The 23,361-nt window shown below is 44.8% G+C and overlaps 1 protein-coding gene across 2 annotated transcripts; it reads right to left on the bottom strand.

The window, feature by feature from the left end:
• Nucleotides 1-7,193: 7,193 nt before the first annotated feature.
• ASB11 (ankyrin repeat and SOCS box containing 11) lies at nt 7,194-23,284 on the bottom strand. Of its 2 annotated transcripts, none has more exons than XM_084201218.1 (7): nt 21,754-21,887; nt 20,031-20,110; nt 16,949-17,056; nt 15,327-15,477; nt 14,968-15,102; nt 13,864-14,055; nt 7,194-11,289 (listed from the first exon to the last, which is right to left on the bottom strand). In XM_084201218.1, the coding sequence occupies exons 1-7, from the start codon at nt 21,821-21,823 to the stop codon at nt 11,165-11,167; spliced, it is 861 nt and encodes a 286-aa protein (XP_084057344.1). In that variant the 5' UTR covers nt 21,824-21,887; the 3' UTR covers nt 7,194-11,164. The 2 variants fall into 2 exon arrangements, with proteins under 2 accessions (XP_084057344.1, XP_084057343.1); XM_084201217.1 differs by lacking the exon at nt 21,754-21,887 and adding an exon at nt 23,101-23,284 and having other exon boundaries at nt 7,195-11,289.
• Nucleotides 23,285-23,361: the final 77 nt, after the last annotated feature.

Below are 23,361 nucleotides of genomic sequence, written 5' to 3'. Positions count from 1 at the left end.
TGCCCCGCTGCCCGGGCAGGGTTTGCACAGCTCTGCCCCGATCCCCGGGCAGGGTTTGCTCGGCTCTGCCCCGATCCCCGGGCAGGGTTTGCTCGGCTCTGCCCCGCTGCCCGGGCAGGGTTTGCTCGGCTCTGCCCCGCTGCCCGGGCAGGGTTTGCTCGGCTCTGCCCCGATCCCCGGGCAGGGTTTGCACAGCTCTGCCCCGCTGCCCAGGCAGGGTTTGCACGGCTCTGCCCCGATCCCCGGGCAGGGTTTGCTCGGCTCTGCCCCGCTGCCCGGGCAGGGTTTGCTCGGCTCTGCCCCGATCCCCGGGCAGGGTTTGCTCGGCTCTGCCCCGCTGCCCAGGCAGGGTTTCCACAGTTCTGCCCCGCTGCCCGGGCAGGGTTTGCACGGCTCATCCCCGCTGCCCGGGCAGGGTTTGCACAGCTCTGCCCCGCTGCTCGGGCAGGGTTTGCTCGGCTCTGCCCCGATTCCCGGGCAGGGTTTGCTCGGCTCTGCCCCGATCCCCAGGCAGGGTTTGCTCGGCTCTGCCCCGCTGCTCGGGCAGGGTTTGCTCGGCTCTGCCCCGCTGCCCGGGCAGGGTTTGCTCGGCTCTGCCCCGCTGCCCGGCCCCAGCGCCGCCCGTCCCGCACCTCTGCTCCGCGTGGGGAGCGAACCGCAGCGGGGCTCGGGTCCCCTTCCCCTCTCCGGCTGAGTTCACTGAGCCACACCCGCAGTTCTGTACCAAAACAGCGTCCTTTTATTTTTAAGCAACTTATCAGCCTAAACAAACCGTCACAAACCAAACAGCATTAAAAAAAATGTGGGGGTTTTTTTTCGTTATTTTTTCAGGAGGACCTCTGCCTCATTTCTCTGTGTCTGTTTTGCAAAAGTTCTGTTTTCTCAGATCATCTCTATTTGCACTATTTTCCTTCCCAATTTAGTATAATTAACGAGCACAAAATCCTTTTTCTGTCACTGAATATTACAAGTGGAATAGGCAGAACTTCCATGCAACATGTTTTAACATCAACCTGGATCTCAAGATAAGCAACACAGAACTTCAAATACAGCTTAGGAACAGCTTACACAACAGAGAGACACAACAGAGCTTTTAGGCATTACAATACTATTTTCCATTTAAATAGCAAATACACCCCCAAGTTCTACAGAAACAGGCCTAGCTACAGAAATTACTTTATCCTTATGCAAGTGCAGCCGTCCTTGGTGCATGGAAGTGCACACTAAAGTGGAATCTACAACACTTAAGATTACTTTTTTCCTGTTTACAGCATGTCTTATAAACGGAATAATTTTTTTTTTCTCCTTCAAAAATCTAATTTTTTTGTAATTCAATGGACTGTTCTACTATCTTTGTTCTTTTTTTTTATTTCCACTTGCTAAGCAGTTTTTTTAATCATGCAGATAAATTTTATAATGATTTTATTATTATTAGCACAACTATTGCTACAAAAATGAAAATCCCCTGCTGGCAAATCTGTCTTGGTATGAAAATTCAGCCTTGGTTTCTGAGGATGCAAACCACAGAATTACATAAAATGTTTGGAAAATTGGTCACAAAACGTAAGATTTGTTCAATTTAACTACAGAATCAGGGTGAGAAATCCTAGCTTTTCTTTAGCATTAATGAGGAAATATAGGCATTTTCAAACCGTGCTTTGTCTCACCTATTTTAGATGTCTGCTCTGGGGGAACATATTGGAATTTTAGAGTCAGTCTTCACTGACTGTAAAAGGGATCCCTAAATCATGAGCAGAGAATTAACTGTGTAAAGAGCTAATACCACATTAAAATATGGCTGAGTTGACAGCCAAGGGTCCCAGCTCTGACAAGCTGAGTGCTGTCATGTGCCTTGCCCTGCACAGCCTCTGGGTGCTGCAGCTCAGGCTGAAACATCTTCAGTCCAAAGGCCAGCACTGCCCAGAACCACAGAGCCTCAGCTTTGGAGAGCCTGTATCCCAGAGAGCAGGACTTGGACAGACAGTCCAGACAGACTGATCTGCATTGATCCAAGCTGTTGTTCCCTGCCTGGCTCCCAGCTCTCAGCAGACATTGCCCAGTACAAGGGACAGCAGCACTGGCCACAAACTGATGCCACAGCTGTCTCAGTACAGGGCCCATTGTGTCAGCTCAAAAACCTGCAAAAGCAGTTTTCTTCTCCAGCCTGTAAACTGGAGCCCTGAGCCCCTAGCATGTGCTACATCCTTCTCTCAGGCAGGAATTTCCAGCCAGCAAGCAAGGCAAACATCTGGGACAGCCCCGTTTTAAATCACAGCAGTTAAACCTGCCAGAGCTTACCCACAGAGCACTAAAGCACTGCTGTCATTTCCAGAGGTACCTGGGTTTTCTTTGGAAAGCTGCTGTGAAATCCTTGAGCTGACACAAAATGGAGAAGTTCTCCCTTGGAGAAATTAATAATACTGTCCAGTTCTTGTATCCCGAATTTCCTTCCCTAAAATCAAGTCTCTCCTCCAGAGGCTTTACTTCTTCTACAGTTTTTCTGACATGAAATGTTTTCATTTTCCTTCCTCTCACCCTCACAGAAACTTCTCAATGCAAACATTCCATCAGCCTGGCTGGGGACCAGACAGACTTCTGCAAGTAACTGTTCCTTCTGCAGGATGGCTAATTTACTTAGCAAGAGAGACTCTAAATCAAAACAAACAAAAAAACCCTGAGGAAGGCATCAAACACATCTTGGTTGCATCGTGGCTACATCAGTAGCACCTGGATCTGTGCTTTAATTCATTGTAGATGTGGAGAATCACCAAGATTTCCCAAGGAGCAGGACAAACTTTGCATAAGAACTTGCAAACAAGGTTATTGTATTTTTATTGTGTCAAGAAGGGGATTAGGGGCATTTTCCCCACAGAGAGAAAAGCAACAACAATCCATTTTTCACCACCTGGTGCCAGTTGTTTCTCTGTGTAAGCATCTTCATATGTTACAAAATATATCTTGACATTGCTTTCTGAACAGGATTTAAAACATATGTATGTACTCCTGCTGAGGCAAAAAGAATCCAAACCCTGAAAGCTGGTGGGTTAAAATTTTGTTTGCGGTTGTTTTTGGTTTTTTGGTTTTTTTTGTTTGTTTGTTTGTTTGTTTTCCAAATCATTGTGGTTTCTAGCATTCCTGGGATGTTTTTTGTCCTCTCTTGTGGGCTGCAGTCAGGGTTTGCCCACACTGCCAGGTGAAACATCTCATGTGACAAGCACACACCAGCAAGCAGACAGTAGGTGTAACAACAGCAAAAGTGTCAGCCCAGTTCTTGAGAGCTGTGGTGGTTTTTCAGCACAGACTGCCAGCATCTGGGAAACTGAAAGGCAGTCTTGTCCAATACCAATTTCTAAGTGAAACCCAAATCCAGGCAAAGAGCAGATTTCAATTTCTTTCTCCCCCTTTTCTAACTGTTCATTATTAGTTTTGAAAAACAGTGGGAATTCTTTGGTTTGCTGGCAAATCTTTTTGGTTCCCAAACTCTCCAGTGTAAAATAGCCATTTCTGAAGAAAGCAAAATTACTTCCTCAAAGATATTAATTATGTTAGAAATTTCACATTAAAAAAAAAACAAAAATAGAATTTTCCACTAATCCCGGGGGTTAGACCAGTGTGGAGAAAACCCAACTTGTCTCCCTGCCCTGCTCCTGGAAGATGGCATTTGGTGCAGTGGAGAAGAGGATGTGTAGAACAGTCAAGTCTATAGGATCTGAACTGTTCCCAGCATTATCTTCAGGTCTAAGAAATCCACTCACCTGGTGTTGGACAGGATAGCTGCTTGGACCAGGAGCTATCCACATTTTCTCTGTTGAAAATGCAAAGTTGGGACTGCAGTAAGCAACCAACTTCAGCAGTTGTGTGCCTTGGTAGAAGTTTCCTTTGCTGTCCGTGAGCACAGCTTGGCTTTTGTTTTGCATGAGGCTGGAAATCCTCTGCAACAGCCAACAGACACTGATTCACAGTGCTGATGCTGCAAAAATGAGAATTTCCCTTCCTAAAGGATTATGAGCTGAGCACAGTGACAAGTACACACATTTTGTTTCAGTACTGTAGCCAGCTTGGCCACTCATCTGAATGTCTGATGTTGCTGCAGAAGGAAAACCTCCTCTGGAAAGTGATGTACAGAGTGCAGGGCTTACCTGAGGCATAAAGATGGAAATGTGGGGCTGGGCTGCCTGGCCCTGCCCTTCCTCCAGCTGTGGGCCATGCCTGTGCACAGCAGGCTGCAGATAACCTCCCCCAGGACCTGGTGTGGGTCACTCCACATCAGCTCCCAGCATCATCCTCCCTGTCCCAAACCAGGAGTGACAGAGCCCCCCTGGTAGCCCACAGCCCCCAGGTGGGGTCTGGGCAGGGGAGGGTCTGCAGGGAGCCCAGGCTGCAGGGAGGCAGAGAGGGACAGAGCCGTGTGCTCCTGCCCCCTCAGAGCCCACACATCCCCTCAGAGTGCTCCCAGGGACCAGCTCTCCACACACCTGCCCTCCTCAGAGCACACCTGGGAGCTGGCTGCACGGGAAGAGCACAAAACAATTCATTCTTCATTGAAGGATGGTTATTATTTTCTTATAACTTGTTCTTGTGACAGCATTGGGGCAGGCATCTGAAGATCTGGAACAAGCCCCTCACTCAACTTACTATTTCATCTGATGACAAAGTCTGTTAGAGATTTGTACCAGCAAAGAGAATTCTCTGTTAAAGTGTACCAGGGATGAGCCTTTTTAGTCACATGCTTGAGACATACTAAAGAAAAATAGAAAGAAAGGGGAAAAAAAACTCTAATGAGTAATTTAATGGTCAATGACAAAACCCATACTTTTTCCCAAGCTGCTGCAAACATGAAAAGCTCAGGTATTTCTCAGCCATTTACAATTGATAAAGAGCAGACAGGGACATTTTCTGCACAGAAAATCATTTCAGCTCAAAGACTTTCATCATATGAGGTTCCCTCCTGCCAGACACCCAACAGAGCAACTGTGGTGCCCTGCAACAGTGGCTGTGCACAGTGAGTGGGAGGGAGCATTTTGGGGGTAAAACTGGAAAGCACTTTGAGAAAAAAAGCAATGTCAGCTCAGGGGGAAGTGTCTTGCCCTCCCTACTCCAGCAGCCTGTAGGAACCTGTCTGTGGAAACTAGCTGGAATTACTTTTACTTGTTGGCATTGATTTAGAGGAAAATTTTCATTGAAGTCTTGGAAATTCCCAACCCAAAAAATGTGTTCCTCAGTCACTGTAATTATTCAGGATGCCATGTTTAATATATGAGTCTTGCTGTAAATCTGTAGTACCCTGAAAGCACAAGTTGCAAAGAAAAATTACCACATTTATTAACTAGGAGCTGCTCTGGGATATTGGAGGATAAGTGGTCTTCAACAGGTACTCAGTAATGAAAGGCACAAAGCTGCTGGGACAAAGTCAAAGTATTTTTACACACAGGCAGCAGGAACTCACCCTCTGAAACAGTTAAGAGCAAACATCTCCCTGTAGGATAATGAGACACAAATATATGCAAAGGATGACCCTCTGAGCCAATGTTACTTACATTGTGATAGAAACAGAATGAAAAGGGATCACCAGTTTCTATGTAGTTTGATGAGCACACTTTTTTGTTTTTAATGCAGAAAATGTGAAAAAAATATGCCTTGTTTCAACTGTTAGTAAATCCTGTCACCCTCACAGGGGTTGGTAAACCGGTCTTCAAAGAAATTCAGGTCTAGTGTCACTGCCCATAACAATTTGTCCATCATGACCAGAGTAAAATAGGTGTTTAGTCAGCATCTAGTGCAAGAAAAGTGCAGAGAACAATACCACTTCCACCCCCACCCAAAAAAACAAACAAAAAACAAACAACCCCCCCCAACCCCCCCCCCCAAAAAAAACCAAAAAAAACCCCCACCAAAACCACAAAGCAGATAATTTGGAATCATGTTTGTGAAGCTGAAGAATTACATGGGCAACATAAAATGAATAAGTCTGCCGAGTCTTTAATTCTTCTCTCCCCAAGACAAAAACTTGCACATTTCACTCACATTCCTAGGACAAAAAAAGAAAAGTTAGAACAAGTTTTCTCTGGAAATCTCTACATCTCCTTCCCTTCCCATTCTAATTTCTAATTTGTTGGGGCACGTTAGCCTCTATAGCCAGCAGGTAGGCCTGGCAAAAATGAACCATTCACCACAAAACTGTACTGCTGGCAAGTCCCTGGTAACAAACAGATAAAAATAAAGCAGGATGCTACAAAATTCACAGAATCATGGAATGGTTTGGATTGCAAGAGACCTTAAAGATCACCTAGTTCCAAACTCGCTGCCATAGGCAGGGACATCTTCCCTTAGACCAGGTTGCTCTCAGCTCCATCCAGCCTGGCCTTCAACATTTCCAGGTGCCCTAAGGAGCTCCACCACTCCATGGTTACTGCAGCCAAGGCTTCCCCTGAGCTTCACATTCCCCACCAGCATTTCCTTGTCGGGGAGCACAGAGTTCAGCACAGCAGCTCTCCTCACTGGCACCTCTGTCACTTGGAGAAAGAAGTTATTATTAATGCATTCCAGGAGCTTCCTGGTTTGCCTGTGCCCCAGTGTCTTGCCCATCCAGCAAACAATGGGACAGCAGAAATTCCCCATGAGGACCAGGGCTTGTGAGTGTGAGCCTGTGTGTAAGGGTCTCCTCTGTTCAGCCTTCCTGGCCAGCTGGCCTGAAGCAGACCCCACCATAATGTCCCTACCCTCCCTTTAATCCTGCCCCCAAAGACCTCAGTCAGCTCCTCACCCACACCCAGGCAGAGATCCATGCACTCCAGCTGCTCACTGACAGGGAGGGAGGCACCTCCTCCCCATCTCCTCTGCTGCCCTTCCCAAAGACCCTGTGTCCTTCCAGTCTCACATCCCACTCACAGGAGCCATCCCTCCACATCCCCATGTGATGACAATGAGCTCACAGCCCTGCAGGTATGACATGTTCTGCTGATTCATCTGTCTCCCCCCTTCCAGATGTTGTTCTCAACTGAATATGCAAATTATGCTTTATTCTCCTGCTACCCTTTATTGAAGATTTTTCAGTTTTAAACCTGACATAACTTAAAATTTGCTTGCAATGTCCTTTGTAAGTTTCTACAAATAGTATAAAATTTAAGAATAAAGGAATTTTCAAGAAATAAAAATCAAATTAAGTAGAAGTTCTGTGTGAAATAATCTGTATTTGACAATAATATATTATACATCTCATGCAGAACATTAAAAAAGTAAAACAACCCCACAGTGAGGAGCAATTGGCATGTGGAAAATGGTAATTTCTGAAAAAAAATTACACAAAGGCATCAGGAACCATCACCCCAGGACACAGCTCAGACAGATTTTTCAGCTAAGAGTCAGCGAATGTATTTCATTTTTGCTCTTATCAGACTTGCCCTAATGCCATGCTGGACACCACCAGTATTTTCAACCCAGCAGGGACTGGAGGGGTGTTCAATGCCAGCAGCAGGGCTGTGCTGCAGGGGAAGGTCAGGCTTGGCACAGAAAGGCGCTGGGCAGCCCCTGTGTCTCCTGTCCTGCAGAGCTGGCAGTGCAGGGCAGGGAGTGGCACTGGGGGCTGCAGGGGTTTGCTCAGGGGAAGCACAACATTGATTTCTAACGTGTGGAAGGGAAGAAATTGAAATGCCTTGAGGAGGATGTTGGCCAGGCTCAAGTTCCCTGGGGGAAGACAGAGTCAGAAGGAGATGATCCTCCCATCCCACTGCCCTGAGTAGCACAACCCATCACCAAAGGAGAGAGCACACAGGCAGACAGACAGACAGACCAACAGACAGCCTCCCTCACAGCCTGCATCTGCCTGGGAAGGTGGGGTGTTGGCACCTCAAGGCAGATGAGGGGAATTTCAGCTCCTACAGTATAACAAGTTTCAACAGTCTAGCATTTCCCTACACTTTTTAATTTCGCTCTCTGAATCACAAATTGAACTGGACAGACAGAAACTCAGGGACTGGCAGATCTGCTGTGAAAAGTTGAGTCCTAGAGAGGATGGAGGATGGCTAAATGCCAATAGCAGAGTTGTCCTGTAGGAGCAGAGGTCACCTTGAACCCAACAGGCTGGTCAGGAGACCAAAACAGATCTTTTTGGAGCCAAATCAGAATGAAACTTCTTTTCCCAGCTACCTTAAGAAATATTGTTCATTAAGTCCTCCCAAAATGTGTATACTCACTGTTGTATGTCCCCCAGGATGTGGTTCATTGGCCAGAGTGCTTGCAGAGAAAACTCTGGGAAAAATTAATCTCAAGCTACAGGGAAACCTGTGGAGCCAGGTTTTGGGCAAGAGACTGAGAGAGCTCTGTACAGCAGTAGGATTGCAGCACATACAAATGTCTGTATCCCCAGGAAACTGATTTCAGTCAATGATCATAGAGGGACAGAGAAGACACCACTTGTTTTAAAGAAAAGAGACCGTGTGAGATTAGTTTCCCTTCTACTACCTTAAGAAAAGCAGCTGACAGATGTTTTCCAAACCCATTTTGAAAAATCACCAAGACTCAATAGCCTCATAGAAAATTGTCCCACTCTTTCATTGGGAGATGGCATTTTTGAAAAAAAAAATTTATACTTCCTCCAGCTGTTTCCTCAGTATTTCCATGCATTGTTATGACACAAAGCACAGCCAATGAGAATTATATGGGTAACTTCATAATTTGAGGTAAGAGGGAGGTAAAGTTTCTAATGAAATTTCTTAATCTCAGGACTTCTGAACTTCTCTCCTAATTTATTAAAGCTGTCAGACTCTCTGATATACAGAATTTCAGAGAGAAGTAAGTCTTCAGAAAGAAGGAAAGGTAAGATGACTTTTTGATGGAAAGCTAATATCAGGAATAAATATAGGGCACCCTCCCCTTCTTCTTGAGATAAAACTTTCTGAGAGGCTGAGTAGACTTTGCATTTTCTTAATGGAGATACATATTTTTTTCAATTTAAAATCCTATGCAAGTGAAATACTGTTTTCATTGATGATCCCAGAAGGAAATCAATTCAGCATTACACCTTTTGAAATAGATCCCATAAATTGCCTTAATCCCTGATTGCAGTGCATGTCTGACAGCTCACACAGCTGTGCCTCTGTCTCTCTGTTTAGAGAGCAGAGAGTATTCTCACTGCCACCTTATTGGCAGAGCAGGTGAGTTTGCAGTAAAGATAGAACTGAGAGGGATCTGCTGGCATCAGATTAATATAGACATTTCTTTCTTGATAGTATTTGATTTTCAAAGGCTCTTGAGAATTTAGTGCTCAAATCTCTGAGATTCATGATGTATTGTACCATACAAGGTCATTGATGTCACTACAACTTTATGGGCAATAGCTCTTGCCATCAGATAACATTCAATATGTGCAAACACAGGCTGAAAACTGCATCCATTTTTGGCTGTGATGTTGAAGGTCCAGTCTCATGAGCTGCTGAGAGCTCAATTTATCTTACTTGTGCTGCATTAATCATAAAGAGGTATGGGAAACATTAGACCTTTGTCTCAGAGAGACTGTCATGGTGACATTAAGGGATTATTAGCATTGAACCAGAGACTGCTGCTGCTGGAGCAGGGACAGGAGCCTGAATGCTGTTGGAAGCCAGTCCTGTATCCAGACTCCAGGAGACAAATTCCCTCTGACTTGAGAAGTATGGGCAGTGAAAATTGGTTCCAGTATTGCCAGTATGCCTCACTCAGAAAGAAACCAGTACATTTCACAGCCTGAAAATGTGTCAGCAGCCTCTTGGACCTGGGACATTGAGCAAAATGGAGACAGAGTCCTTCTAATTTTGCTTCCCATTTTACTGCAACTAGTGAAACACCATTGCCTGTCTCATGGCAGAAGTTTACCAAAACTTGGCTCTGAAGAAATGTTTTGCCCCCCAGAAGAACCTCCCCAGGAAAAATTAAAAAAACCTTTTTATGTGGTGTACAGTGGCACTGTGAGTGTCACTGTACACCACATTTATCCACTCAAAGAGGTGCATGCTTTCAGCCCTGCTGTTTCCAAGCTTCTAATCCTCCCATTATTTAAACTAATACCACAATGGACAATGATAACACCCTAAAAATCCTTTCTTCTGGAGAGGTAATTAAAGCCTCTAGAACAGGGGATGAGGGAGCAGACAAGCCTGCAAACCACTCCTGGTGAGGAAAATTCAACAAGAACATTTGGGTGACGCACAATCATCTTTAGTGGCCCTGCTTCTCTCCACCTCCACAGTCCAAGGACTTACCTTGAGAAATGTCTAAGCATGAAAAGCCAAAAAAAAACCCAAAAAAAAAGCAGCACTCTTTCCTTTGCTGTTTTTTTAAACCTTGCAAAGAATAGATGTTGAAATATCACCTAATATGCCTATAAAAACACTTGCAGTTCTGTTATGGAATTAAGCTATGAAAAAATGTTCATGTAATGAATACAGCCAGATCTCAGGTGACATAACTTTGGAAGGATTTTTTCTGGAAGATGTGAAAGGGTTTTTTCAGACTTTCACACAGTTTTGTGGGCTCACTCGAAACCCCTGCACTTGCTTTTATGACATCACTTGTGCCTCCAAGGACAAGGTGTGTTAGCATTGGGGATAGCTGTGGTCAGGGATGGACAGTGGCTGGACAGCCAGGGACTGCTGGAGATGGATAGGGCTCCAGAAGACAATGGGAAGGAGATGAAAGGATGCCAAATCAAAGCTGGTAAAAGATGTGCAGTGTACTGTATATGTCTGATGTTTGTCACTGAAAGCTTTCCTTTTCACATAATAATGGAAGAAAAATATTCACTGCCTTGATTTTGCCATTGAGATTGGATAGACAAGGGGAAGAAGCTGTGCAGATACTGCACAAATAAATATAGCCCTAAAAGCAGGTGAAATCTCTGTGTGTAAGTGGGTGACATGTGCATTTGCACCTACAACCATGTGCCAAGTGAGCTGGTTACACACTAGAACTTCTCAGGCCATGTGGCAATAGACTGTGAGGGAACTGTGCCCATGATACACTCACTGCCTGTGAAAAGGGGTTTCCAGTTTTCACTGTCACACAGCAGCCAGTGTTTGGGAGCCACAGAAGACAGTAAATGATGCCTTTGATTTTTTTTTTCTTTGATATAATAAACTTGGAGTAAACAACCATCTGTTCCTCTTTCCTTCCCAGTCCAAAGGCAGTCAGACTATCGGTGCAGGAGGAAGTTCTCCAGCGGCTCAGGCAGGTGCAGCTTGGGGATTGTGCGGAGGCACGACCGGCCCAGGCGCCTCCTGATACACAACCTGCACAGCTGGGCCAGGCTGGCAGGACCTGGGGAGAGGTAAAAGGCAAGAATGAGCACCCTCAAACCCACCACCAGTATGAGCCAAAGCAGCAAACCCCAGCAAGATTTGCAGCTCAGACCAAGCACTACAAAATCACTTGCTGAGGTCAGGGAGAGTTAGATACATCATTGTTTGGATTAAAGTTGTGTTGTCAGAGTTGGTTCAGCAGTTTGAAAGCTGTGAGCACTAAACACCTTTCTCTGCGTGCACAGCTTGGCTGTTTGGCTTCTCTTCTTGAGCAAACACCAAAAAAGTGTCTGCACTGGAGAGAGAGAGCTCTGGAATGCATAGTCCTTTCTCAGGTTATAAAACAACCCCAGCAGTTTTGTAAGGATAAAGGATAAGTACAGTTAATTGTTCATATATACAGAACATGCTTTTTCCAACTACTGGTGTCTCAGCAGGTATCTGCAGAAGTACTATCTGCAACTGTGCCCTTTTTCATGACCACAGTCCCAGAATATTAATGTTTGTCAGTCAGTCCACCAGTGCTCCTCAAAACATTTCTTTCTGTGAGATCTAATTTTAGCTAAATCGCTGCCCAGAGTGGAGCTGCCCCAGGGTTTTCCCTGCAGGTGACTGGGAGCTGTCCCCACCACGGATCAGGTGAGGGGCATGCCAGGCACAAACCCACTGCATATGAGGCTCCATTGCTTCTGCAACCACAAGCTTGCACCTGCAAGGCACCCTGCCTCCCCTTCCCTTTCCTCTGGGCACAGCTGCTCCAGGTGCAACCTTTACACCTGCCCAGAGGGGATGCTCTTCCCCTCCAGTTTCTGTCCAACAGTAGCAATCACTGCAGAGTTTGACAAGTGACAGGCAGAGATGTGGGCTTAAAGGCCTGTCCTTATATCTTACAGGTAAGCTTCATAATCTCTGCTTTTACCACAGGGAAATTTAGGAGCCTAAACAGGCTGATAAATATCCCCTCTGTGAAGAAATTAATAGAAAAATGTGGGATATATGAAAAAGAACTTTTGTACTACTATCACTGGAAGTGAAGAAAGAAACTACCATCTTCTAAATCACTTAGGAAAACAGACAAATTTTATATTTCACATCAATGAATAGCTGGTGAGAGGAGAAATTAAAGGGACCCATGTAAGTAACCTCAGTGGAGAAGTTAGGGGTAGAGAAACTCTTCAGCCTGGGGTACTTATGTCAAACAGAAGGACCTCAGAAAACACAGAAGCAGGGGAAAAAAGTAGTTGCATGTCAAGTGCAGCAAAATATCTGAAAGTGGGACCAAAGGTGAGGAAACTGAGGAAACTTCATGCCTGAAAAATAAAGAATCAGCAGGAACTGAAATGCCTTCAGAGCCTTTCTGACTGTAAGGGAGAAGAGGGTGACAAGCTGAGAGTGGAAATCAAAAGGAAAGGTCAGGAAGAGAAAATTATCAATATTACGATATTTCTTTATCAACACCAACTCTGATTCACTGAAGGCAATGACAGCAGGACACTTGGCAGCACTGCCTTTGCTCCCACAGTCTGCCACTGAGCTCTAGGGACAGAAGTCACACAAGGTGAGAAACATTCAAACTGAATTCCTCCCAGAAGGTTTTAGACATGACAAATTAAAGATCTGCATGAAAAGTCATGGAGAAAGGGAACAGGACAGAAGGATATGAAGCCAATGTTTTGTTTCTTCCATAAAGTCCACCTGTGTTCAGAGGGTTAGGACAAAGCCTGTGTGCAACACTGACAGTAATTAATTAATTTACCATGCAAGAGCTGTTGGAATTGGGCTCTTTGTGCACACCACGCTGTGTCCTGGTGGGCTGTGAGCAGGCTCAGGAAGGTGGGAGGCTCTGCATGGGGGGAGCACCATTCACCCTCCGAGTCAGAACAGCCTCAGGGGACACAGACCAGCTCAGAGGGTGGCACTGAGCTGGAAAACACAGAGATTAGAGGAGGGGGGAGAACTAGTTCAGCAAGCCCAGAGTACAGGGCTATTGCTCTTGGATGCATCAAGCTCTGGCCAAATGTTGTACAGGTGAAAACAGCACAAGAAGATTCTGACTCATTTCAGAGGTTTCTTCCAGTAAACTGGAAGGATAATTAATTGTAGGAAGCCTGGAGATAAACAGCAAAGTGCTGGTCTGTGCTGGGATTGCAGCCCCATAACCCACATGGGAGAGCTGTGGAGCTGGAATCGCCTGGCTCTGCCTTCCCCTGCCAGCCAAGGACACACTCACCCATTGAGCCATGGTGCAAGGCTGAACAGTGGATGATGGTACCAAAATGTTATCTATTAATAAACTTTCATGGCAGTTTTTAACACCAGGCGCCCCACTAGTTAAAAATGTAAGATTTTCCTTCAGTAGATAGGAAAAAAAACACAGAATAACTGATTGATTTACTTGCTAAAACCATAGCACCAGGTGGCAGATCTAGCAACAAAACAAATTTCTGTGTCATGTGTTGGAGGTTTGAAGGCAGCAGAGAAGGTAAGAGAGTGTATGTAGAGCATTACTTATAAATGCAATTAAGAAAATATACTTAGGTAAAGGATACAAATACTGCTTTACTTAAAAAAGGAGGAGAAAGGAAACCATTACCTTCCCGAAGCAGAAGTGCCTGCTCCACTTTGCTGTGGGGTGTGGCGAGATCCAGGGCACATTTGAGGTCAGCATTTCTGCATTTTGGGTTAGCACCATAGTCTGTCAGCAAGACAACGATCTCCACGCTGGAGTTCCTCGCTGCCGCGTGCAGGGGGGTGTCCAGCCCCTTCCCCACGTTCACATTGGCTCCTTGGGTGAACAACAGCTCCTGGTTAGATCTGGTGGGCAGCAGGGACTGTCTGAACCCCATCACACAGGCTGGTTTCCACCAGGAGCCTCAGTAGATGAGGGGGATGGATGGCACACAGGATCTCTCAATGGCAGCTGTGCAAAGCTCAGCTCAAACAGCTGCTCTGGCAGAGCGCTCTGGGCCACCAAAGCCTGTCTGCAGTGCTCAGGATTGAGCAGTCTGACCTTCAACACAAAACATGATCAAAGCCTACCATGTGCTCTTTAAAGTTGTTAATGGCATAAAATCTAATGTGGATTACGTTAATTTAATTGCCAGAAAAAAAAAAAAAAAAAAAAAACCCAAAACCTTCAGGTATCTCATTGCAATAAGTCTGGGAGCACAGCAGGCAAAATGCTTGCCCCAGGCTGGCTGGGCACAGCAGGGCCACACTTTGAGCAGGTGTAAGTCAGATAGTGCACACTGACAGCAATAATTTATGCTAGTTCATAGGCTGGACCTGCAGTGATTATTCTTCCAAGCAGCTTTACTGCTGCTCTCTTCATCCACTGAGGAGGAGGTGAACTTAATGGTTCTGATAAACTGCTGTGTTAAGCAAGAGTTGATCTTGGCCAGTAATATTAGCCAGCATTTTCTGTGCTTCTTGTTATCATGCTAGAAAACTAAAATTCTGTTTTCACATTCAGGTAGCCTCAGGGAGGTGCCTGTAATTAAGAAGGCTTTTCACCTAGGAAATAGTAATTTCTTTATCAACATGGGTAATGGCCTCAAATGAGTCTGACAGAGTCAGGCTCCCAAACAAGGCTTGTGGAAATAACCCATGATGTTTTAGGTAGAGAGGCAGCTCAGAGAGGCCAGCAGCATTGGCTCACACCACCGTAGCTCTTCCCCAGCCCCTTTTCCAGGTGTACCTAGCTCCAAAAGCTTCTTGACACATTCTGTTCTCTGGTAGGTGCAGGCCATGTAGAGAGGGGTCCCATGCTGTGGGTCTTCTTGGTCCATGTCAACCTCATGGGCCAGAAGGGTCTCCATGCACTCCCTGTGACCTGTGCAGGGAAGAGCTGTCACTGAATTGCTGCAGAGCAGAACACACCCAGCTACAACTGTGAGGCACAAGAGCTGTGAAAAAGCCAAGCCTGTTTATCTGTACTGATATGGAAAGAATTTTTTTTTTTTCTAAATGCTTAGTGCACAACAAAAGACGCATTTGTCACGCAGTTATTGTTGGCTTGGCTCACAGCCCTCACACCCAGAACATCGCCTCTCTCACCTCTCTTGACTGCTTCGTGCATGGGCGAGGGCAGGTGGTGGCCCAGCTGTGCCCTGGCCCCAGACTCCAGCAGCATGCTGACACAGGCTGCGCTGCCGCTGCGGCAGGCGTTGAGCAGCGGAGTGGCCCCGTCGATGGTGGCTGCGTTCACCTGCACGGGAGACACGCTCGGGATAATCCTGCTCAGCGGGAATGCCCTTGCGACACGCCTCCTGTGCACACCAGAACTGCACCAGGGTGGCACACTGGCCTTGTTTAATTTCAGGAATTAATTTATTTACAACTTCCTGAGTTGTATGTTGTGACATATAGAGCATTTTCCTTTGAGGTCTGCCCTCTTTCCCAGTTAGTTAGTGCCATAAGGCAGAAACCCTGCCTGCTCTGAATGCTCCTGCTGGAGCTGCTCAAGAATGAAATTTTTATTCTTTTTTTTTTTTTTAATGTGAAGAAGTTAAGTATCTTCAAGATTGTTCAGTTTGCACCAGCCTCAAGGTAGAACACCCTCAAATGAAAATGGCTTTGTTTTTTAAATGAAAACATTTACTTTCTGTTCAATATTTTCATCTGAAAACACATTTCCAGCAAAAGAAATTTTCGTAGAAACATAATCCCAAACAGGAAAGGAGCTTGAAGGAGTTGATATGCATGTGTGTCTATGCAAGACAGAAATTTTCTTCCCCAAATTCTGATGTAAAGACCTGGCAAGAACCACTATTGCCATTCTCCAGTGGGACAGCAGAGCTGTAGGTCCCAGAATCACAGAATACGCTGAGTTGGAAGGGACCCATTGGATCATGGAGTCCAACTCCTGGCCTTGCAGAGACACCCCAGGAATCACACCACACCCCTGTTTATGCTGTGTTTAACCACGTAGAAAGCCCTCAGGGCAAATTTATGAAGCAAATCTGTAGGTCTTTAACTCTGTGGCCCGCTGGAGAAGAGCAATGGATTATGCAAGCACATGTCAACTTGTAAAATTTCCACCACCCTCACCTCCTCCCAGCGTCATCAGGCAGGTGTGGCTGGAACTGCTGGAGGCACTGGAGGTCTCTTGACTGTTTGGGTGTTGCTGGGTTTCTTGCTGCATAAATTTTACTTGAAAACCCAGCTGACATAAAAATATCCTCATATGTTTCATCCATTCCTTAGTCTCTATTGGGAATTTGTACTCTGCCTTAGGGTCCAGCTGTAGGAATTGTTATTTTATTAGCAGATAAAATGTTTCATTGCTTCAAGCACATCCATTTTTACTTACATGAGACTCCCAAACCTTCCCATAGAAAACCAGATGTAACTCCAGTGATCACTGCTGGGGGAGGGGGGGAGGGCAAAGGTGTGAGTTACTTTCTTCAAGGTTATTTCACTTAGCATCTTTCATGCATTTTCCGTCAATCGTGACTATGGTTCACACACAAAGGGAAAACAAAAGAGAATAAAGGGATGACACAAGGGGAAGACAAATCTATCACCCAGGGAAACAGAACACTGTTTTCCATATTTCCCTCTGAGATGTCCAGCTGCATCTTGGCCCTGCCACCTGGACAGCACATCCAACATCCCCACTGCTGCAGGGAGCATCCATTCCCAGGTGCCCCTGTCCCATAGCCATCCCCAGGACTCACCTGGGCACCGTTTTCCAGCAGCACCTTGGCACAGGCCACGTGCCCACCCAGGCAGGCCTCGTGGAGAGCCGACACACGGTCTGTGGTCAGCAGGTTGACGTTGAAACCCTGCAAGAGGAGCAGGGAGTGAGGGGCCAGCCCTGCCTGCACCGCTCCCGCGCGGCTGCCGGGGTGCCCGCGGCAGGGAGAGCCAGGTCAGGGCTGTGTCCAGGCAAAGGCTCGGGTCACACTGCTGCTGTTCAGGGATTTCTTGTCCCCACAAACCACAGCTGGTGGTGGGGTTAATGAGGGAGCAATCACAAGCTATGCCTTCTCTTTCTAGCTCTTTATGTGCACTGCCAATTACAGGAACTGCTTCACATTTCTTTAATTCATATGGGTGGCATTTCCCTCCCTATTAAGTCCTGCACCAGGAGCTACAACTGGATGGTTTCACCTCCCTGCTGCTCCTAGCACAGGTATTTACAGCTCAGCTGGAGCTGGCAGCTCCTTCAGTGGGGAGAATCAGGATTCCCTAGGATAAGCTTCATCCTGTGCTAAAGCAGCTGTTTCCAGTAGGGCAGACAAATTGTATCCTAAACATTCTTTCATTCACTACATAGGGTACCCAAGAGTGTTTCACTCAGAGGGAGTAAGTACCTGGTAAACCTACAAGAGAGGTGAATCAAATCCCACCCACAAATCAGTTGCTCTTATCTGACCAGGAAATGTTTTACACTGGAAGAAGGAACAGTGATTTACAAATCATTGTTGATTTCCTGTTGATCACTGTTGAATGCCTTATTTCAGGTGTTTCCCTAATTAACAGTTGCCATATCTATTCCTGCACAAAGACAAACCAGACATTCACAAAGGGAAAAGCAGTTGTCATACGTGTTTTCCTCTGAATGCAACTGAATCTCCTGGTAATTAGAATTTTACAGCCATGTGTGAGAACAGGCCTGGAAGCAGCTCCATTGTCTGCTTGACATCATATTTTGAAGTGCAGCTGGTGCCTGCCTGACATGCTATAGTCAGGGCAGCTCACGAGATGGCAGCAATGCACTTTTTGGTACACTGTACCCAATGCAATGGGCAGAAAGGAGTACCTGGGAGCAACCTCACACAGCAAAAAAGGCAGCACTCCTGACACCGTGAGCATTAAGAGCACCGTAAACACTTCAGGCAAAGCATTACATGATAGAAAAACAATCTTTTTTAATCATGTGAAAATATTATTAATGTAAAAGTTGTTGGTAAAATTCCTTATGCGTTACAATGGTGCTAGGGGAACAGACAAAACCTTGAAAAAATAGAGATTATTCCATTTTCTAATTGTATAATTGTTTCATACTTCATGATCAGCATATTCCTTCAAGATTAATTTCTTCTAGAGACTCCTAGTAAGGAGACCTACTCTCAATCATTATTCATATATACATTTTTATATATATATATATATAACACAAATATAACTCAGTCATATCAAGTGAAAAAATAAGCACTGATATCTTGGGAAAAACAGCAATTCCTTCCATTACAAAATGAAGCATAAGTTGTAGATCTTGCAATGGCTCTTTGCCAAATATCACTCATGATAAACCTTGTTTTCAATGTACATGAAAAATCAAACTCTTTTTTTCAGGCATTGAAACAGGCGTTGGTGAGTTCTTGAGCCATTTGAAAACTGCAGCACTACATCACCTCCCTGTGTCCAGGCATTCCCTGTGCAGCCAGAGCCTCAGGGGCTTTCTTGAAAGCTGTGGTGCTGCAGTAGACACTTCTGAGTGTCCCACAGATGCTCAAGTACAGTCCCACCCTTCATTTCAGGCTAGTATATTAGAAGCAATGAGCAATGATTGTGCTGCTCCATGAACAATTTCATCCCTGCATTTATCAGCCTGTGGTGACTCAGCTCCAATTCAGGCTCTACAGACATTGCTGCCTTGATCTCTTTTCATCAGCAAGGACCTTCATCTTTTACTCCCAAAATTAAATGTCTTCAGGAAAAGGAGAAACAGTGGATTAACTAAATTATAGAACCACAGCACTGGGTGCTTCCTCAGTGCACAACCATGAGCAGTGCATAACCAGGGCATCTTGTGAAGAGCCACAACACCGGGTGCTCCACAAAGCAAGTGGTGTAAGGTCAGCATAAATGGAGATAGAGGGGTCAGAAAACCATCAGATCTCTAAATGAATAAAGCCTCTTTCTTTTTATCTCTAAACTCCATTACTTCCTTTTCCATAAAAATCACTTTATGTCAGCAGGTGAAGGAAAGAGGGATCAGAAAATGGGAGGGCAAATACTGTCTGTAAACAGCATTTTTTTTTAGCTGCAGCTGTGCCTCAAGAGATGTCTGGAGAGGAGGCTTTCCCACTGGCAGCTTCACTCCTTGAGGATGTTGTCCATTAGAGAGCTGACTTCTGGTAATAATTATTTACCTTGACTATAAAAAGTCAGATAGCCAAGTCAAAAGCTTTATAGTCAGGGAATTAATTCCCTGCACTTGCCTTGGGGGCAAGAAGGAGAGGGGGACAGTTACCTATTCGTGCTAGATGGGGACACTGACTTTAAGCAAAGGTGGGAAGGAAGATGATGGGCAGAGCACAAATAACCATAAACTCTTTTCATATCCAGCTTCTTTTCCTTCTCATGTATTCTCTCCTCCTCTCTTCCTTTTGCCTGAACTCTTGGTTCCTTTTGGAGCAGAGGGTTTCAGGCTGACTATATAAGGCAAGATGCCTTTTGTAAGGCATGCCTTTTACTTTTTGGTTTTTTTTTTTCTAATAGCCTACATTTATATATTTATTGTCCTTATTCTCAAGCCTGGTTGCATGGTTCATCATTGAGAAAGAGCACAAGGGTCACTGTTTATTATATAGCAAGCTGCAAGCTGTGATAGTCTTTGTCCCAGGCTTGTCCCCAGCTTCTTAATCAAGCAAACTAATGCATGCCCAGAAGTGTTTGTGCTGATATATTATTCATACAGCCATATTTCTTATGCCCTGTTGCAGTCTATTACCAGCTCACCAGCCCACAAATGCAATTCATGTGAAACCACCTTGCTTCCCAGCCTTTTGTTTCCCTGTGGGCTTTTACCTGTGCAATCAAGGTTTTCAGAGAGAGGAGGCGTCCCTGGAAGGCAGCGTCATGGAGAGGGGATCGGTCTGCCCAGCTGCCTGAAACAGCAAATGCATGGAAGCTAATTCAGGGATGCAGCAAAAGCAGATCTTGGGAGGACAGGGGAAGCACAGCCACGTGTAAATGCAGGTCAGGACTGAAATCAGTGTGATCAGCAGTGAAACTGGTGAATTAATTTCAGCCGAGCAGCTGAGGGATCAGCAATCCTGAGAAAGCTGGCTGCTCACTAAGGGACCTAAACAAAAGCTAAAGCTTCTTGGCAAAACTTTTAAAAGAACATCTAAAAACATGTTTCAGCAAAGATCACAAGTTTATTGCTTCTGGGTCTCTCATGCAGACTTCAGAACCCTGCAATTCTACGACTCAAAACCATATCAGCCTCCACCTTTCCTTGGGAGCTCTTGTCACAAATTGCATCCCAGCTTCTCTGACACTTTGTTAAGAGCCTCATAGCAGGGTTGACTTGTCCATCAAATGAATTCTGGCATGTCCTTGGCAGTTTTATTTCCTGAACTGACAATTTCATAAATAACATCCTCCCTCTCAGACTACCATGCAACAGGTCTAATCATTCTCTTCACTGAAATATTTTAGAAAATACATGGAAAAACAAATTCTGCCTGAAGGCTTTACTTTTCTTCTTTAATAATTCTAAGATGCTGAACTGCTCAGACTCCTTCACATAGTCTTGCTTGCCCTTTTTCTTATCCTAATCTATTTATGTGCCAAGAAAAATAATTCTTTAGCCTAGCTACTACCTACAGGCATAGATATTCAGCTCAGGTTAAATCCCTGCCACTCAAATAGAGAGCAAATGTACTTGTCCTATATTAAAATTCATAACCATTCTGTGACACAGTATGTAGTAAGTGTTTCTCCAAAGGCCAGCTGCGTTTCCAGTGCCACAGGACAGAAGCAAAACCAGTGTTTGCATTCATGCTCTGTTGTACAGCAAACCCATGGGCACTGTATTTGAAACCCTTGTCCTGTTTAATTTTTTCAGCTATGCTGCACATCAGAGAGAATGGAAAGGGGTGATTTATCTCCATTTCACATGCTACCCAAGGCAGGGAGAAATCAATGAGAGGCATGGACACATCCATGGGGACTTGAGGCCAAGGACACAGCAGAGGTTTTACCCTTAGCCAAAGGAATCTCCTTTTGTTACCCAAGGACCAGGATGCACTTCAGCTATTGGAGTTACAGTTTTAACTGTAGTAATTCCTTTTGTTTCCATTTATTTACAGAGCACTTCCTGGGCTCCTAAGTCAGGAAACTGGCATGGGATGACCAGCTGGCACAATATATGGCAAGGCTCTGAATGACACATCAGTCAAAATGATGGAAACAGGAACCCAGTAGGGACCAAGAAACGCCTTCCTGAAACCCCCCCAAGTACCCCACACCTCTCATCATGCTGGTGACTAAAACAGGCAAGCTCGGCTCAGAAAGTCAGGAGACACTGCAAGTGACAAAGCCCAGAGCCCTTATACAGCAGGAAGATTCAGGAATTACTCAAACAGAGCTACAGGGCCTTATTTGACCTTTGCTGCCGAGTCTAACTCGTGCGAGTGCGTGCTCTCACATGCATTTCCAGGGCATTTCCAATGCATGTGTATGCACACACAGCCTCAGGACAACACACACTCTGCACACTCCCACGCCAGCCACCACAACCTACCTCCCTGAAACATGTGGCAAATATAGTTCCCATATGGAGCACATCTCCCCTGCTCAGCTGGGAGTGACATGACTGAAAGTGCTCTTTTCAAATGCCTACAGATAAATTATGCAGCCCTGCTGCTGCTGTGCTACTTCACTGCAAAGAGAAAAGGTTGTGAGGCTCTGGATGTAATATGATATAGTGCCCCAGCAACAACATCACATGATCTTACGTTTTGTAAGATTATCCTTAATGGCTTTCTGCAAATGGCAACTTGCAGATAAAAATATGTTACAGCCTGCTGAATTTCAAGGCACCTCAATAAGAACCTGCTTGATGGAAAAACTGCTGCTCACCACAAGTCAGACTACGATTGCATCAAGGTGCTCGGAAAAAAATGACAGTAACAAATGACTGGAATTATATTCTAGAGAATAAAACACAAATTAATAACCAAGATATGCCTGCATATATACAGGCTTCATAAAGGCTTTGTCAAAAATGCTTGGCTGCGGTATTTCTCTTGGCCAGATGTTAATCTCTCTGCTTTGGGTGGCCATCCCACACCATCTGTGTTATGATGCCATTCCTGCGCCTGCTCATGATGGCACAATCACAAAGCAAGTGCCCAACAAATGAGTCACACACAAATGTGTGATGTCACAATGCTGATCAGAATCTGCAGCTAGGAAAATAAGCCATCATTAGCAGTAAATTGAAAATACCGTGTCATTTTAATTACTGGAATTAACAGGAATGCAAACACATGCCTATTCATTATCATGGCAGTGATCTGAAGGACTAAAAGCACTTGAAAAAAAACAAAACTATGACCTGCTAAGTAATCTATTAAAAATACAATATATTCTTGTGCTGTGTATTTTTCAGAACAATTTTAGCTGCATTCATTTTTATCATCTTATTTAACAAAATAAGGCTTCTTTGCTTGGATTCATAAAGTCTTTAGTTATATATTCCTAGCATCCCCTTTCAGAAAATCAATGTGCTAAAACCTTTCCCTAAATATTCTCTGGTAGTAAAACTGGATGTTTAGTAAAACAATCTGTAACCACTGATAAAGAACAGCTTGTACTGAGAACAGTATTTTTATTTACCATGGTGCACTGACCAAATGTTGTCCTCATTCTAGCTGGGTAATTGTTGGAGTCTCATATTTTGCACACCTAAACCATGCCAACACATACTGACACTGCAAAGACCCCAGAAATGGGAGGCACTTCAGGTTAAAACATTTACCCCTGCATTCAGCAAAAAATCCCTCATTTCATGGCGACTCGCTGATTTAAATCCTCAAGTTACAAAAATGTGGCAAATAAACATTTAGAGTCCATATTTTTACTTTACCTGGGACTATTCCATAGATCTCTTCTGCTATCCTGGCAGCTTCTTTTCTGTTGCCTTTAACAATATAGAAATGGGTCAGCAAAGCCAAGGAAATCTTAATTAAAAGCTTGAAGCAAAACAAAGCAAAAATGGCAAAATAAATGTTAGTGAAAGAATGGAGGATAGAACTGCCCTCCATTTTGGTTTGCTCTTTGAATAGTTTCTCAGGTTGGCTAACTTGCACTGGGCTATTCTTGGTATCATATGTCATCTATTTTAAAC

This window comes from Fringilla coelebs, assembly GCF_963513975.1.
Source record: "Fringilla coelebs genome assembly, chromosome: 2".
NCBI classification, from domain to species: Eukaryota; Metazoa; Chordata; class Aves; order Passeriformes; family Fringillidae; genus Fringilla; species Fringilla coelebs.
Note: the sequence above shows the minus strand (reverse complement) of the source record. Positions and strands in the feature narration are given on the sequence as shown.

Coding starts and splice junctions, on each gene's coding strand:
- ASB11 (XM_084201217.1), bottom strand. CDS start 23,278: ATGGAGGGCAGTTCTATCCTCCATTCTTTCACTAACATTTATTTTGCC. Junction 15,478..16,948: donor TGCTGGAAAACGGTGCCCAG/GTGAGTCCTGGG, acceptor TCTCCCGTGCAG/GTGAACGCAGCCACCATCGA. Junction 11,290..13,863: donor GGCACTTCTGCTTCGGGAAG/GTAATGGTTTCC, acceptor ACCTCTCCCCAG/GTCCTGCCAGCCTGGCCCAG.